The sequence below is a fragment of the Oreochromis aureus genome, linkage group 3, assembly GCF_013358895.1.
Source record: "Oreochromis aureus strain Israel breed Guangdong linkage group 3, ZZ_aureus, whole genome shotgun sequence".
Classification (NCBI taxonomy): domain Eukaryota; kingdom Metazoa; phylum Chordata; class Actinopteri; order Cichliformes; family Cichlidae; genus Oreochromis; species Oreochromis aureus.
Genome location: NC_052944.1, coordinates 22,867,857 through 22,886,312, shown reverse-complemented (window position 1 = coordinate 22,886,312; position 18,456 = coordinate 22,867,857). Strand labels below are relative to the sequence as shown.

Below are 18,456 nucleotides of genomic sequence, written 5' to 3'. Positions count from 1 at the left end.
ACCAAAAAAAAGGACTTTCTCTTTGGCATTCAGAACAGGTCAGGGGTTGGACTAAGCTTCTGAAGATGTTCAAACCCATCCCCCCAGAATAGTATCTCTGTTACACCAGTGGCCTAATCCGCCACTTGAAGAGCAATTAAAAGTTTAGCCCAGACTTTAAGAAAGTAACCACGTGTGATCTTTTTCCTGTCTTTTTTTTTTGCTTCCTCCGGGCCCGTCTCTCTGGCTTTGTGCATGGGGCGCATGCTAATAGCAAAGCGCTAGCAGTGGCACTCTTCCAAAGGCATTCCAACCCCACTGAGGAAAGAAAAGACTAAAGTGGACGAAGAAAGGAAATGGATCTCGGGATGGAAGGATCACCAGTTTTTATATCTTTTTTTTTTCATTTCAATTCTTTAACCTTTCTTTATTCCCTACGCTCCTTTTCACACTCTTTCCAACGTTTGCATCTTTTTTTTTTTCCCAACTTCAATGTCCACTTCCTCTTTTTTTTTTCTTTCTTTCTCAATCCAAAGTGGTTCCCAAAGCACAAGCTCTGAGAATTGATCCCCGCAGAGTTTCCTGTGCCTAGCAACAACTTTATATGGCACAACCCCAACCATACAACAGTAAGAGGCATCGGAGAGTTCGTGTTTTGGGTTCCCCGCTGTCTTTTTGAATTTCCTTGAATGGTTTTTTTGTCTTGCTGGACCGCATATGTTTATACAACTCTTCCTTATGCCAAAATTGAGGGCAATAAAGGGTCAGTGAGACCCAAGAGAACGGCGGTGGACGAGCACCGGAGGACAGTCAATTGATCGGCGTTCTGTCAGACCATAAAAGCGACCGCATGGTAAAACGGAAGAGTAAAAACTACCCTCACGATTCCAAAGATCGACGGGAGAGTGCTAATGGCATCAACGCTTAACGAGACCGTGCGCCGTGTTGCCCGTAATGTCTGCACCTCATGTAATAAAACTTTTTTTAAAAGGTGTTTAAAAATGTTATTATCAAGCTTTGCGCCCATGCTTATTAAAGGACCCCACAGCTCACTGACGTAGTTATGAATAAGAGATTATGTGCACAGTTAGGGCTAGAAGCTGGAAGCTGGATGCCCTTGTAAGCCTGGCTTTTCAAAAAGAAAGTTAAAACAAAAGAAAAAAACTTTTCCTGAACTCAGCAGAATAGAAAAAGAAGAAGAGGAGGAAAAAAAACAACACTCTTTGCATCTTTGTTGACTCTGAAGATAACGTTGGAAAAAATTAAACCCTCAACTCGCATGAGCCTCTTTTATCTCGCCTTTGTTTTTCTTTGGTTTCTCCTGGAGTCTCGGGTGTTCTTTGGAAACGGTACCCCAGTTTGTCTTCTTCCTCCTCCTGTCTCTCTTTTTCTTTCTTTTTTTTTATGGGAAAGAGTGACCTGGGAGGAATGTGCACGGAGCAGTGAATTCTGAAGAAGACGAGGAACGGGAAGAGGAGCGCTGGAGCTTGACAGGGCCAAAGCTATCAGTCAGGCTAGAACCTGATACCTTCGACTCTGCGGGCGGTTGCCCTAAAAGAAAAAAAAAAGTTGCAGCCAACTGCTCTGTGAAAATTCCCACAACTTACTCAGCCCTAACTGAATCATTTTAAACCTCCGCCTCCCCACCAGCCAATCACAGGGGGGACCTAACGGGCTGGAGAGACCCTCCACTTTCAGCCTAACGCCGCTTGCTTTTAACTGCTGAGGCTGCGACGCATCAGCAAACTGAGCTGCACCCAAATAGAACCTGAACCCCTCTTGATCAGATTCCGATTGATTTCCAGTCAGTTCACCTTGAGGACATTTGTCTCGTTTAACGCTTCAACATCAGTGCATCTCATGATCTCTGGAATTTGCGGTACTCGAATCACACCGCGTGCATTTGATCTTTGCAAAGCGAGCAGGCGCAATTGGGTTAAGCCAATTTTGGATCTCTGTAAGTATGTTGTTTGGTGTACCCTGGCTATTTGGCACTTTCTTTGTGTCTCAGGTGGCGTATCACAGGTCACTGTCTGGTTGCCATTAAATATGAAACATGGGTTCTTAATTACCGATTGGCACTTTTGGCAATCGCGAATGTTCTTGTGTGCCATTCCTTTCTCTTTACTCTATCCTGGCCTCTTTTTCTCCTTTCTTTTTTTAACCAGGGTCTGTATCTTTCCTTCCATCTCCCTTACTCAAACTTCCTCCTCTGGATCCTTTCTCTTGGTTGACTGCAAAAAGACACTGGTCCTGCAGTTTCTGTTTGCTCCCCTCGCCCCACGTTCAACCCAGCCACAATTGCTTCCTGTGGTTCACGGTAGCGGGTCACTGCCATCTGCCAAGGGTATTTACAGCTGAAATTACACACACATACACACACACTGTGCATTTCAGCCAGACTCACTTCCATCGTTCTTCCATCCTTTTCTTCATTCAGGGGCTCCATTATAAAGCCAAGTCTTCCTATATGAAGAATTTAAACACAGAACACACACATTTAGTGTGTGCAGTGTCACATTGGCATTAATGAGTCAGTTTTGCCAAGTTAAACAAAGAAGGTAAGTGGACTTCTAATAATAAAGAGCCCCTTGACCGTACTTGACGTTAAAGTCATTGTATAACCTAGACTGATCTTATCAGCTATTTTCAACCAGGGTTGTTGGTCTGAGGTTTCATGAAGAGGCAGAGCTCTCCACTTTAAGCAGTGGGTTATTGTTCAAGGTTTTCTGAGAGATAAAAGAAGAAGTAAGGCTCACACAAAGTGCTGCTGACAGCGGCTCAGCATTTTGTTTTGGGGGGGAAGAGGAAATGAAAATCAAATCCAAGAGGTCACACATTATTGACACTAGTGGCACGGGTCTGTTTTTATTGGCTCCAGGTTCGTTTGAGTGCAGGCTGCCCATCTGTTTTCCCTTTATCATCCAGGAAATAGGCCGGACCGAGCTTCAGCCAGAGGTCCCAGTAAACCCGTGGCTTGTTTGCATTGTTCATTTTTTTTGAGGGATGACGGATTTGCTCAATCATCCGTTGCTGTCACAGCTGGATTTAGATTGCAGGCACACCCCTTAAAGGCCCTCTGCTGTCAGGACCCTATAAGACTTCCTGGCATCTGGCAAAAATAAAGCAAAGGAGCGTTAACTTGTAATGAAACCCATATATTAAAAGGTTGGCTACTCTCTGACAGGTCACAGCATGGGGTTTTTACAGCGTACTTTCTCACATATAAAACTATGGCTTTTTGTACAATCTCCCTCCCCTCATCCCCAGCGGATCGCAGCCTATCTGAGCTGGAAGTTTCTTCCTGTTAAAAGGGATTTTTTCCTTCCCACTGTCGCCAAGTGCTTGCTCACAGGGGGGTCGTTTAATTGTTGGGGTTTTCTCTTTATTATTGTAGACTCTTTACCCTTGAATATGAAGCGCCTTGAGGCAACCGTTGTTATGATATGGTGCTAAATAAAAAAAATGAATTGAATCGTCTTCCAATGTCCACAAAATATCCATCATATATTGGACAGTCAATAAAGTGAAGTGGCTTAATCACAGCTTAAGTTTTTTTTGTTTTGTTTTTTTAAATCCTATGGCTGTACTTTAAAATGCAATTTTCATTACATGTGTGTATGTGTGTGTACATGTGTGGCAGTGTCTCTGGCTCAGTCACTGCTGAAATGACTGGCAGCTGATTGGAGCAGAAGGGCAGGAGGTCAGGGTAGGAGGTACGGGGACCAGCATCAAAGGGCTTGTAGTAAGTCAGGCTTAACAAACACTCCAGGTCTGAAAATGGCCAATAGCTAGTGAGAGGAGGTCAACTCTGTGCCATATGACAGCATGGATAGACAGTGAGGAGGGCAGCTTCGCTCACTTTTTATTTCTCCGTGTGAAATCTCACTTGCCCGTGCTCATGCATTACATTATCTTTGAGCAAAATCCCATTTGTCAACCCAAGTCCTGTGTGTATGCATGCGTGTGTGTGTGTGCGTGCGTGTGTGTGCGTATGCAAAGCAGATAATTGTTAAATTTTCCCTGCGGTTTGGACATGTGTCGAGTCCCAAAATGGTCTTCCCTGTGAATGAGAGAGAGAGAAAAATTGGTCGTGACAACCAGAAAGCCATATGTTATTTCACACAGCATGCTGGACAATTATTTATTTATTTATTTTCCTGTGCTGGCAACTAGTGAAGCACGCACCTAGATGTAGGCACACAAAAAGAAGTCGAGAAAAAAACTAAGAGAACCACAGAGAAAGAATCACTTTAAGAAAGAAAAATTCATTTATTTAAAAGACACAGAATGAAGGGAGCGAAGGTTGCTGTGCAGACGGCGGCGGTTGCTGCAGATTCTAATCCAAAGCCTCCGGCGATCTCTGCATGAACTCCATTTCTGGTCTGCAAACAAATTAGGTTTTTTTTTTCTTTTCTATCTTGCTTTCCCTCCAGTGAAAATAAGGGGGGAAATTCAGGTGAATAAAATGCATTTGTTCATTTTCCTTTCTTTCTTTTTTTTTCCTTCTTTTCTCCCTTCCAGTCAGCTTCTTTCCCCCCCACCCCACAAACTCAATTTTTTCTCAGCGTGCACCGGCTCGAGTGTTTCTTTTCTTTGCCGCGATCTCGCCTGCTATTCATTAGGCAGCAGTCATTTAATTTGTATCATTAGAAAACCGTGTTTCCCAAGGACTATGGCACTGCTCTAAATCTGATCCAGACAAAGTGTTTGTTTTTTTTTTAGCTCAAATGGACTTGTTAACACACACCTCTCACTAAACAAGTGTTTTGAAGAAATAGAATAAAACCAAACAAACAAACCAAAAAAAAACAAAAAAAACAGGGTTTAATATCTTAACATCTCTTCAAGTGTTATTACACTTATAGAGAGCAGTTCTCCTTCTGGGCTCCGGTTTTAATTATGCAACAAATGTTTGACTATCCAAGTGAAATTTGCATGAATATTTATACCAATTCATTTGTTGAGTGTTGATTGTAATTACATGGAAACATGATTTATTGCCAAGATTGCTGTGTTAGCCAGCCAGCCATAGAAAGACAACCAGGCAGAAATATATAAATATATGTAAATTTGCCCACATACACACACCCGTTCAGCAAAAAAAAAGCTCTCTTTTTTCCCAGTGGCTTGTGGGAAATTTTCATTATCAGAAAACGAATACACCACAGTGTGTGCCTGGCAGAAGTTTCTTAAACTAAGTTTAAGTGTGTAAATGATGGAGAGGTCCACTTTAAAAAAAAAAAAGACTGTTCACCTCAAAATCAGGTTTACAGCTATTGACCGTGACCTGTAGTGCTGCGCTGTTTCGGTGTCAGTTTGCAAGAAATCGTCTGTAGACATGCTGGACGTCTCTTGAATATAATGGAAGTGAATTGCACTCACTGTGTTGGAGCCCAAAGCACCAGAACAGTAGATTTTACAAAAACTCAGCATCAGTGTTTCTTGTCATAGAATCATGGCCTGGTTACTTAAGAAAAAAAAAGGGGAAAAAAACTGATAAATGAACTGTAAGTAATTATATTTGATCTTAAGTCATGAGGTGACCAGAGACTTTTGGCGACTTAACTGACTTTGAGCCAAATAACCTTTGGCGACTGTTGGTGGATGGGACCCGAGATAGACTTTTCTCAACTTATATGCACGAGACTGAAGCGACTACCTTGAGAAGATAGGATACCACTGACTGAGACATGAAGTGGTAGTACATCCAATAGTACGGTACCTAGGCAACGGGAGCCTGGAATGTCCGAAATGGACTACGAGTCTGTTTCAAAGCAAATTGTTTCCAGGTGAAAGACAGTATAAAAAAAGGACGTAGTTACCGTGACATTGCTCATTGTTCTTTTGAAGTCTCGTTCAGATTCCTCAAGATGAGCGTTGTCAAAAAATAGATGTGTCGAGAGGTGGTGGGTCTGATTGTAAAACCACAGGCTGAGTCGCTAACGAGTTCTACTGAATAACTTACAAAATATACTTAATTTTTATTCTAATATCACCTAAAAATGAGTGACTGAACCCATGAGCAGGAAAGAGTGTACAAAGGTCATTTTAGAAACCCATTTTCCAATAGACCAGTAATCTTTTCCCACGTGTGAGACTAATAAAGGTTTATCTTATTTTATCGTTTATGTAACCACTGCTATCGTCCTCTGATGGCCTTTGCTATGTCCATGTTTCATGCCAAGTTCCAGATACAACCGAATTCGGATGTCCGAACTCAGGAGCAATGTCACTTAACGTCTAGATGCACCAATCAAAAGAACCAAGCAGCTGGCCAACATCACAGCCAAGCTCGTCCTCATATCACCGAGCTAGATGCTTTTTTGGGTGGTGGGATACGGTTGGTATTTTCGGCAAAATCAAATATGTTTTCTTTTCTTTTTTGAGTAATTTGGTCCTGACAATAGACATTTGTGCTGAGTTTTTTTTTTTTTTTAAAAAAGCATTTTTATCTATTTATTTATTTTCGTCTTTTGTGGACCACAAGGCTATTAACGTCTACTCAAGAGAAGGGAGACATTTTTAGAGCTGATTTCTTCAAAACTAGGCAACTGGGATCGAAATGTTTGACTTTACAGTGAGCTGTCCCTTTAAGATGGCCTTTGTTTTTGAGCTAATGGATCTCTGCCACGTGTAAATATCTGTTGACAGAAGAAGTTTGACGCGATGCTGTCACATCTGCATCTGAGATTGAGCGACAGTGTTAGATGAGTTACGCATGATGTGCACATTTCAAAGTGCAGGCAACCGTGGCTGATAATAGATTGTACTTCATCAGGTGTCGCGAATGGGGAACGAATGGAGGGAGAATGCTTTAAGAAAAGAACATTTTTGAGTAATGGGCCTCTGTCCCTGTGTAATATTCTTATGATGAAACGAGGAAACAAGGAGAGCAGAAGGAGGAGTGTGTGTCTGTGTGTGTGGAGGTGTGTGCGTGGGGCGGGGGGGTAAAATCAGAAGAGATGGAGAACACGAGAAAGTGATGAGGTCCAGTGAGGTGCAAGAGAGAAGATGTGCTGCACCAGAGGCGAGCTCCGACAGTGTTTGCATGTAATTAATTAACGGCATTAGCCATTTGTTATGCCATTTATTCTGGTAATGACCAAGCCTGGTGTTTGGTTCTTCGCCCTGCGCTCATTCTGTCTTTCATTTCTCCTCTCTGCCATTTACCTTTGTACAACGCTAAGACGGGGGATTAGGAGACACGGAGAGTGGAAAAAGAAAATCAGGCTGATACAGTGAGAAAGAGGCCTCGGCTTTAATGACATGCTCTGTTACTGCTTAACACAAGACACTGTTCAATAATGTGTTAGAGCGGGCTACACATATTGACAGCGTGAACCCACAGCTCATCAAGAAAAGCCTTTTGTGCGTGTGCACTTAGTCGCATGCTGTCAAGTGGGTGTGCCTATTTGTGTGCGCCCGTCTTTTGCCTTTTGCGCCTTCGCTCTCTGGCGGCGAATCAGACCTCCCGGAGAGCTGAAAGCTTGTTCACCTTGTCCTCGTTTTAGTGGGAAAGTAAACAAGTGAATGAGGCTGATGCACCACCATTCCCCCACTCCCACTCCCTCTTTCCTTTTTAGCTGTATTTAACACACAAATCTAGCTAGCTACCATGTCTCCTTGGTCCCTTGAGTTCTAAGCGTGCTTGTGAAAGACTCCTTTGTGCAGCTTCTTCTGTGTCCTTTTGAAAGTTTTCAGGGTTAGAGAAAGGCAAAGTAGTTCTTTCTTGGCTACTCTGATAGAAGAGATCATAGTTTTATTTTGGAGGGGGGCATTAGAGCTAGTTTGGTTGCTAAGGTAGCTGTTAATACCCTTAGCCATGCCCTTCACTGCAGTCTACGTATCCTAGCCTCCCTTGTTTTCCTAACCTATGTCCCTGCCATCCTGACTTGAATCCCTTCTATTTCCAAAGGACCCCGCTCCCAAGCTGACATCCAATAATAAAAGTTGAAAAAAAAAAAAAAGCAAAGAAGTCCCTTTAATAGTGACCCCCGGCCGTTTGGTTTCTCTTGTAGCCGTTTCGCCGAGTGACCTTCTCGGTGGTGAGCCAGCCCCAGGATCCTCACCAGCAGGGATCGCTGCAGAGCTGCTACGACAGCGGCCTGGATGAGTCGGAGACACCGAGCAGCAAGAGTTCGTCGGGCCCCCGGCTGGGCGCCCTTCCCCTTCCCGAGGACAGCTACGAGAGGACAACGCCGGATGGCAGTGTCGGTGAGGCAGAGCACATGGAAAATGGTAGGGGCAAACACTGAAAGGAGATTTAGAAACCGTTAAGACACAGGAACAACACATGCACATAACTGGCTAGAGAAATCCAAGCGGGACGCTGTAGAAAGCATCACAAGCAAAGTGCAGAAACACACGAGCATCCCTTTTTCTTTCTTTCGTTCTTTTTTTGTGCTAAAATGCTTCTGTTGTCAGTTCGACATTTCTCTGTGCCAAGGGTATGGATGTGGTGTGGCGCTTGTGATGCAACTATTTTTTACTGAAGCCTAAAGCTCATTCAGTGTACATTGTATGAACAACGAGGTCCGGGATTTATTGTAAAACCGAGGTCTCTGTTTCAGAAACAGAAGGCTTATTTGATCAAAGGGGCTACAAGAGGGAATATGTAACAGACGAATTCTTTTAGATCAACCACCTTTCAGGGCCGTCTTTATCCTACTAGTTTGTTGCTGCGTTGCACCGTTTTACAAATCCTGCTGAATTCCGTTTGCAGTCTAGATCTCAGCTGCAGGGGAGGATAGGTGTTCAGGAGGATCTCGCTTTCTAGCTCGCCTTGCATTCTTTGAGATAAAGTAAAAGAGGTGTAACGGGGAGGGGGCTAATACTCAACCTGAATTGTTTAGAAGCTGTACAGGCAGCTGCTGCACTGATTTGTGATTTGCGTTTGGCCTCGAGGCCCTCACGAAGGAGTTCATTTTGCTTCAATTAAGGGATCGAACCGATGATCCGTGTGTTGTAGTGCATAAAGACTCCAGCCTAGAGAGAGTGGACGGGAGCGGTGGCAAAGTGAAAAAAAAAAAATCCTTTTGTAAAAGCAGTCTCCTGATAAAGTGCAGCTTCTTCTCTTGCAGAACCTTCTCCTCACAGCTAGCCTGAACTAGTTTCCTACCAAAGCCAAAATATGTATGTATGTGTGTGTCTCTATGTGTGTGTGTGTGTGTGTGTGTGTGTATCTGGGTGTGCAGTGAGAGATGAGGGTAATGGTCCCATTCATAGTCTAGGAGTCTGAGGCGATGCTTAACAAGGAGTAGCTGTCTTGAGAGTGCTAAGCCTAAGTGCAGAGGCTTCCCCGCTGCAGCTTAGGATAAGGATATTCAAATGGCTTAAAGATTCACATCCTCTCTTTTTTACAATGGAGCTGTTAGGCGGATGATGCCCTTACCTTATTTTAAATCAGTGCGGTCAACACAAAGCGTCATTGCGTCCACAAGGTGGAGCCTGGACAAACGCCTGGTTCTACCTCGAGGGCCGATGTCTAGTTATGGTGTTTGCACTGACTCGAGACAAGCAAACAGAAAGTTAGTCAAATCAGACAGATGGGCACATCAAACAGGCCGTTACACCGGAGTGTCCACAGTGAGCTTTTTCAAATTTCGGCCCCGACGCAGATTAAAGGGGATTTGAAACACTTTGATGTGAGCATGTGAGCTGATAAGGCTACCTCGTGGATATTAAAAATCTCAATTTTCCGACAACGGGCGCCCATTAAGTTACCAAATTAGACTTTAAATTAAAAGGATCGTTTCATTTTGGTTTCTGTTACAGGAAGGGGGGTGAGTCGATAGCGATCCAGTTAAGGAGCCTGTCTAGTAAAACCACTTTTACAATAAATACGGCATAAATAGTGAAATGCATTGAACCAAAGATGGAGCGTTTGATACCCAAGGAGCTCTTGTACTGGTCCAAATATGCCCACCAGTTTCACTTCTTAGCTCAATGTGCATGTTTTGCTAATTCCTCAGTTTGGTGAAAAGCAGGAGATTTGCTGGAGAACAGAGTCAAGGTCAATTCATGAATCAGTCTCCATCTAAGAGAAACAACACGCTCCGCTGTTGCTGCTCGCTATCTTTAGTGATCGGCTGAACTGGTGTGTATGCGTGTGTCTGTGCGTGTGCGAGAAAGGCAAGGCAACAGCACATGTGTGGTTGGAAGAAAAGGGAGCGCTTGTGAACGTTGACTTGATATTGTTTCCAAATCAGCCTCTACATCTCACATTTCTTTTGCAGCACAGTTATACAAATTGGAGTTCTTACACAGTTTGTACTTCGAGGCTATGAGCTGATATAATCTGGTAGGCAGCGGGGTGGCCTTGTGGTCTGAGAGACTGTAATTGGTCTAGGTCCTGTGATTCAGTCCCAGAGAGAGAGAGCGAGAGAGAGGGAGGAGAAAAAAAAAAGCATCTCTGTGCTTCCAGTTAAAGCGTCCTTGAGGACGCCGCCGAGTCCCGGCTTGCTCACTTATGGCAGGTCGCTCTGAATGAGGGCATCAGCTAAATACCTAAGTGTAAAGTAAATGCAATCATCTAAGGTTAGGCCAAATATTGGCAAACTGCTTCAGCCTCTGCGGTCATTAGCATCCTTTCTCGTGTTGTGGCAGGAGCTCGCACAGAAAGCATCAGCACCGCATTTACTCAGTGTTAACCCCCACCCACCCCCACCCCCCAAACATGCTTTTTTTCCATTTTTTTTTAGAAAATGAGGGCATTACGAGGAAGAAGGAAAACAAAAGTCAGCAGATGGCTTGCTGCGGTGCTCGATGCCGACAAGGGCATCATTAGCGGCATGTAACTATGTAACTGCAGACATTTATGTGCGTAATGCAACGGCTATTTGTTGGGAGGGGGGGCGTGCTCCTGTTGTGTCCCATGGAAGGCCCAAATCTCAACCTTGCCCCTGGAAGCATTAGTATCTGTTTGACAACTTTAGAAAGCGAGGATTTGAGAGTTGTTGTATTTCCCCCCCCCCCTTGTTATCGATCCATCATGTTTGATTGCCGTCTCTTTGTGTTAGGGTGAAATGCAGACAAAGGCGAGTGTCCGCTTTTTTCGATTCGGAGCATTTTCCAGCTCTCGGTTGCTCGTCGTCGATCGATGTTCACACGGTGTGCGCGAACAATCGGCCTCCACTGCAGCTGCTCACACTCATGAATGCATGCATGCAAGTAGCCCCCCCCCACCACCACCACTTCTGGCCAGAGACAAACACACACACGACAACGCACGCACTAACACACTGTGTTCACCCTGCCTCCTTTTCCCTGTCCTTCCTTTCTTTCCACCCTGCACAGATGTGCTGAGGGACCGTGTTTTCTTTTCCTCATCTCCTTCATCAAGGTCATGTTGCAAACTTTATTATTTTCTGTTGGGTTCCTTCTTTCCGTGGGGAGCGTTAAAAGAAAAAAATTTAAAATAACAAAAGCAAAACAAGAAGAAAATATCAACCTCTCCATCCAAGACAGATTCTTCCCGCACTGACTCAGAACAGGGAGTGTTGGGGTTCATCGTGGGAATATGAACACATTGTTGACCTCAAACACACACTGCTTGATCAGCCTGAGAGACAGCCAAAAAGTCGGTGCCAGGAAGCGATGGGAATTTTCCTGCACCTCTCCCAACGCCGCTGAACAAGACTGAAATTTCATACTTGCGAGTTACCAGCTCAGGACGCGAAATAATTCAATTTTGCTGCCATTATGCTCGGGCCTCCGTATCGCTCAGCGACACCACTCGGTACGTCTCAATGAAGTCTTGATCTTTTTTTGATGCTCAGTTGGACCCCCACCCCTCCTCGCACCCCCGCATCCTCACTTATTCATAAGCTTACCCCGGCGCTCATCAGATATTCATAAACATTTGGAGTCAAACAGCCGATTAGGCCGTTATGGATGTCGAACAGCCCTTCCAAATGTACGCCGTTATCGGCGGGTCAAAGACTCGTGCTCTATTATTGATCTCCGCATCGCCAGGGGGGCAGAGGATTTTTCAATTTTTACCGTGTTAGTTCAAGTGCACTCCAAACTAACATGCTTCCACATTGCTCTTTCATGATGAGTTACGTGTCTGAGGTGTGCAAAGTGTTTTTTTTTTCTTTTTTTGTAAAGGCTCTGCATGAATCTGAGCAGCTCCCGGCACTGAAGATGTAATAACATTTTTCAGTAGATCAGTGCAGCTATGCAGTGTGATGTGCTTGTTGCTGTAGGTCACGCTGCCAAGGATGTATCGAATTTGATCCACAACATCACATTATATATATATATATATATTTTTTTTTTTTTTTTACAAAACTGCTAATATATATCTTTAACCTTTTACTTTTAAGGTTCACCTTTTGCATTGAAACCTTGTTATGTGCACTGAGCTGGCAGTGGCTATGCTGGGGTTAGCAAGGCCTGCTGATACTACTGTATGTGGACATAGCACCAAATCACAACAGCAGTCGCCTCAAAGCACTTTATATTGCACGGTAAAGAACCTACAGTAATATAGAGAAACCCCAACAATCAGACGACCCTCTATGAGCAAGCATTTGGCGAAGGTGGGGAGGAAAAACTCTCTTTTAAGAGGAAGAAACCTTTCTCAGAGAGGGGCAGCCATCTGGCCTGACCATTTGGGATAGAGGAGAATGTAGAGGACAGGACAGTGTTAATAAACTTTGTATTTTCTGCCTGAATTTTGTTTTCAAGAAATATACAATGCTCGTGTGATATGCGCAGTATAGCGATCCCCTGCAGGTACAAGTCAGGTTATACGTTAGTTGACTCAACTTTTTATTTACCTCTGCATCACAGTGCAGATCTCACAGAGGCTGACGCCTGTGCTGAACGCAGAGGCAGAGGAGCGCTGCAAATTTATTGTAGCCTCTAAGAGAGTGATAGCACGTCCTACTGGCTGCTAATGTTAGCATGCCTCCCACGTTTTCTTTTCTGCATTGGCTGGCAGACAATCACCCACCAGCACACACACACACACACACACACACACACACAGACCAAACACTACCTTTCTCCTGTCTGTCCTGCTGAGAAATCTCGGGGTACCACCGCTGGATTACAAACATCATCATTTAGCATTGGCTAGTCGGTTCAATAGAGTAGGACAGACAAGTGGCGCATCACAGCGGTTATCAATCAGGTAGTCAGCGAGAACAAACACCATCTGAGCCTTTGCTAACAAAATCACCAAGTACAAAGCAAACACCGGACAGACAGACGCTCAAATGCCCACTTTTAGACAAAAATCAGCTCTTTGCCGTCTTACACACACAAACACGCGTGCACGCACACACATCCACCCTTCATTCGGCGCAATGAGCCACTGAGTCATTTTCCAGCTCTGTGAAGCACCTCACTAGATCACTTCATTGTTGTTGTTTCTCCATTTCCAAAGCTTTACCCGTTGGAATGCCGCTTTGCCTGGTTAATAATGTGCGTGTGCGTGTTTGTGTGTGAGGCTGTTCATTAGGCAGGCCCAATTGTAGGGCCAGATGGCAAAGCGAGTTTGTTTAATTAAAACCATTCATATTTCAAGAGTCGAGCGGCAGCGGCGCTGGTCTTAGGTCTGATTTCCCTCAACTTGGTGGCGAGATGTGTGTGTGTGTGTGTGTGTGTTTCTGTAACCGGTAGTGTAAAAAAAAAGGAAAAAAAAAATCACTCAGCGGAAGGGAGCCGTGCTATCAATCAGCATGTTACACAATATATTCACCCCACCGCCTCCCGCTTGTGCATTCCCCAAGGTCACAGCGTAAAAACACCACAGCATTAATCCGAAAATTAAAGTCGGCAAAGGAATGAAAGGGAATGATAATCTGTTACATCTTTAAAAAAGCCTATAAATTATTCGGACGCTTGTGCATTTTGCAGCAGGGTTTGTATTCTGCGTGCGCCTCCAGTCGTGCCGTGTGTCTCTCATTCATTTCCATCTGTCCCTTACCACTCGCCCCTTATTTTCTTTTTTTTCTGAGAGTGTGTGTGATATCCTCAGGCAAGGGGACAGCATGGGAGATAGAAAGAACAAGAGAACCTGGTGTGATGATGTGAGGAAAAAAAAAACACTGGGGAGGGGGCATAAAAAGAGGCATGAGTGGCAAGACGGAGTAGATGAGTAACATGCCGCACAGGAGCCTAGAAATGGATGGGAGGTTGGAAATAGACCAGGAGATAGCGAGGAAAAAAAAATAACAGACAACAGGAGCGAGAGAGAGAGGAACAGGAGGAAAACGCCAGGGATGGAGGTTATGGAGTCGCCGGCAGGGAGTGGCGGTTGACAGTCAGAGATGATTGATCACTGCTCAGGTGGAGAAGGCAGGTATTCAAATCATACCCTAGTGTCACATCCGCGATCCCATCTTTCTCCTCACACAGGCACATTTGGACTTTGAAGCCCCTTCAGTGCAGCTTTCACTTCAGTGCCGCAGCACGCTGACAGAATTAAGCTCGAGGAATACCTGCTCTTAAAAACCAAGTGGAGAAACCCGAGGAAGGAGCGGGCGAAGGCTCATTTATGTTTACGATGAAGGATCGGTTCAAGCAAAGTGCCGAAAACAAAACTTTCTCTCATTTACTTCTGTTTTCATCCACGGAGCCACATAAATCATCTGCTGGCATCATCTTTGACCGACATCTGAATGTTGAGTCTCGCTAAGCTCACCTGGGCTTCGATGAACTGTTTAATTCATATTTTCATTCTCTCCCGCTTTGATCATCGCAGCTCACAGTTTTCATAGTCCGTCTCCAATTGATGCAGAATGCAGCAGGTCACATAACACACCTACTTCTGCTTCCCTTCACTGGCTCCAACTGAAATCCACTTTAAAATCCTGTTATTAACATAAAGCGCCACATGGGCAGACCCCTCATTATATATATATCCAGCTACTGAGAGCTTATCGCGGCGGCCGACTACTCAGATCATCTGATCAAGGTCTCCTGACTGTTCCACCCTTCTTACTAAGGCCGTCGTGTTTATAAGGTTGTTGCGCCCAAACTTTGGAAAAGCCTTCCTCGGCCTATCAGCTCAGCCGAGTTTGTGCTTTGTTTGAAATGGCTTCTGAGAACTAATTTCTTTACGTTATATTCACTTTAATCGTTCCCTCAGTTTGTTAAATTGTATGGAAGTGTGTGACTCTATGGTTGATGACGTGTCTGTGTGTTTGAATGTGTATGCTTACTTTTAATAGTGTGGCTTTTATTCAAACTGTGAAGGACATTGTAACTCTGTGTTTTGAAATGTGCTATACAATTAAAGTCATTATGGAGACTTCACGGTTTATTTGAACAAAATTTAATGATATACATCGGAGTGTTTTCTTTTTTTTCCCCCAGCTAACAGAGTGGAAAAAATGCAGTTTAAGAAAAACATGAGGTTACTTTTCTGTGGACAGAAGCAGCGATTTCAACTCAAAGGGTAAATAATGGGGTTATTTTGTTGGGAGATGATTTAAAGATTTAATTGTGCAAAGTAATTATGTCATTTTTAAGTTTTTTGGGGGCACAGATTAAATTAAGCTCACCTGCCTGCAATTTCTTTAGGGAAACGGGAGACAACGAAAGGCAAACAGAGGCAAACCAATCCACTAAATCAGGGATGTCAAACTCATTTTACATTGTGGACCAGATGTAGCCCACTATGATCTTAAGCGAGTCAGACCAGTGACACTCCTCCTTCTGTCAGTGTAAAAAAGTTTAACTACATATTTAATCCCTGAGATATGTTAACATAAAAAAAGGAACCTCAACAGGACATTGCATTTTTTATTACATGATTAAGAAGTGCTACTGTTGTAGATGAATGAAACCTGTCAGCACCAGTCTTAGTGGTGAAAAAGTTCTGTATGCGATAGCTAACTATCTGTCCTGGAATTATAAAACTGAAAGTTGTGGTTAATTAATTAATTTTACTGACATTGTGCATTGTACAAAATATAAAACAGGAATTTTCAAACATTTAATTTTTTATCTATAACTTTAGTGTTTGAATAGCCATGTGGGAGGTCTTTAGCAGTAACGATTAAGTTGTAAAACCTATAAAAATGCATTAAAAGGACAAATATTTTGCCTTCTTTCATGTTTTCTAAAGGGATTCAATAGGGCCGATATGGAGTCCTTGCCGGGCGATTTTGGCCCCTGAGCCTTATGTTTGACATCCCTGCTCTAACTCGATTAAAATGTGGAAGAAGATACAATTAGCAGAGATTTGTTTTAAGACTTGAAAAAGAAAAGATTTGTTGGTATGGTTCTAATATCACTACCTGCGATGTAACTTACAAAGCAACCTGCCACAAACTGAAAACATACGTCGTGCACACACACACCTACACACACACACATACTGTGGCTGTCTGAGTGTGGATAATGGAATTGCTGCTGTGGTGTTTTGTGAAGCCAGGGGCAGACTGACACCCACTCCTGACAGAGATTACAAAAGCCATTCTAGCTGGCTTACAAACACCGATACACAGAGAAGCATTACACAACCACAATGGCCATTTGGGTTAAGAGAGAAAAAAGTGGAGCCATTTTAGATCGACTCTGTATGTATGGTGTACGTACATACACACACTGGAAACGTGGCAAATGCGTTTCTAAAGTGTCATTGTCAAGTAATTGCAATAAGAGCCCCCCCCGCCCAACTTAGAGAGGCAGCCATATTGTTTTGCCAGGAATGTGGAAGGATACTCGCGCCTCAGAGTTGGCAGTCGGTCGCATTTCTTCATCGTCTTCTCCGATCCGGATGCACTTACTTGATAAAGCGGGCGAGTCGGGTCTTGCAGCAGAGAGATTAAAAGAACAGAATGGTTTTTCACGCCGTTCGCTTAGACACGACCGCCATTTCAATGAGGGCCTACAGTCACGTGCGCCGGCGTGCGCAATTCGTGGCTTTTTAGGTGCAACGAAGCAGCGACGAGCAATTTGGCTCGCCTCCAAACGGCACAGGGAAAAAAGCGCTATCTTCAACAGCTGTTAATTTGGTATGCGCCTAAGCTTCACACGTCTCTCACGATATCTTCACTCCTCATCTGCAGGTGTGGAGTTTGAGGGCGACTGGGATGGGGCGGTCTTCAACGAAGACAATTAAACACCTCCAGGACATCCACCTCCACCCAAAAGCTTCCTGCACTCCACTCTCCATTCCACTCCTTCCACCCCCACCACGTTTGTCTCAGGGCGCTCTCGTCTTCTGCTCGGTTTCCCTCCTCACCTCCTGCCCTGATCTTACCCTCCTCTCTAACTCTTCTTCTTGTTTTTCTTTTTCTTTTTTTAACTTTCCTCTCTCGCGTCCCAACATCCCGTTAAGATTCCGTGCACGGTTGCGTCGAGGTGCAGAAGTTGTGCAGAGCGAGCACTCTGGAACATCAGGTGTGCAGCACTGGGACACAGTGGGTGCTGTGTCTTTCCCAGCGTGAGGTCCACAGCGAGGGAGGAGGATTGCCCGTAAGGCATGCCAATAATCCTAACTCGCCAAGTGTTCATTTATTTATTTGCGCATTTTCGGATTCTCAAGCACGCGATGAAGAGACCGTAAGGTCAGAGGAGTGCGTGTGTTGCAGCACGCCAGCTTCACACCTGAAGCAATATCTGAGAGGAATACTGAGAAAGACAAAGCATTAAGGTCCTATTTTTATGTATTTTTGCTTTTCTCACTTCAGGGAATTCGTCCAAAAAAAACCCCCCACAAACATACAGGATTCAGGTGTTCGCACGTTCTGTAGGCCGACGCCGAGCCGCGGCTCCTCATGCATTCATTCATGTGTTTGCCAAACATGCTATATTTTATGTGCAAACACCGTCTCTTGCCACACCGCCTCGTCATATCTTGCGGTTAGGAGATGGAGACAGAAATGCAAGCGTAATAGCCCTCCTGTAGGTTTTTTTCCTTGCTTTCTTGCTCAACATTCCACACATCTGAAAACTTTCAATGTCATTTGCACGCAAGGAGTGCTGCACTGATTGCAAAAACCAGGCAGACCTTTTCCCAGAGAAAGAAAAAAAAAGGTGAACAGGGAACAAATCAAACTGTCCAGAATGGGATGTAACCTACTTGTAGCCAGTACATGAACTGTAAAATGTAGCTCTCATTTTTGGAGAAAGTTTGTCAAAATTGCTGTAAGATATTGTGACTCTGTGTGTGTGTGTGTATGTGTGAGGCTGTGAGAGACAGAGTTTCAGCCTGAATATAAGCAGTGACACTGTTTTTGACCTTTAAGGTAGAAAATGCAAATCGTGTATTTTTCCCCCCTCTCTGTGTTTGTGCACGAGCTGACTCATGCATGTTGTAGCTCTTCCTCTGTTTATCTTACACATTATGTATGTGTGGCACCCAGCCTGCCAGCAGCTTAACCTTTGACCTTATGTCACACTGTGCTTTTTTGGCCACCCGCAACTCTACCCCTCATTCACATTTAAAGGAGTGAAAAGCGACACAAAAAAAAGAAAAAGAAATATATTTCCAAACTTTAGTTCTCCTCGTCT

At 44.1% G+C, this 18,456-nt stretch overlaps 1 protein-coding gene across 8 annotated transcripts in view; it reads left to right on the top strand.

Moving 5' to 3' along the window:
- pcdh7b (protocadherin 7b) overlaps positions 1–18,456 on the top strand; it is a 120,554-nt gene that overhangs the window by 47,218 nt on the left and 54,880 nt on the right. For 4 of the 8 annotated variants that reach the window (XM_039609644.1, XM_039609643.1, XM_031749385.2 and 1 more), the window contains one exon: positions 8,001–8,220. The exons of 2 other annotated variants lie outside the window; for them this stretch is intronic. In XM_039609644.1, coding sequence (XP_039465578.1) covers positions 8,001–8,220 — 220 coding nt within the window. The remainder of the gene's footprint in view (positions 1–8,000; positions 8,221–18,456) is intronic. 2 more of the 8 variants (XM_039609645.1, XM_039609648.1) reach the window with 1 other exon arrangement.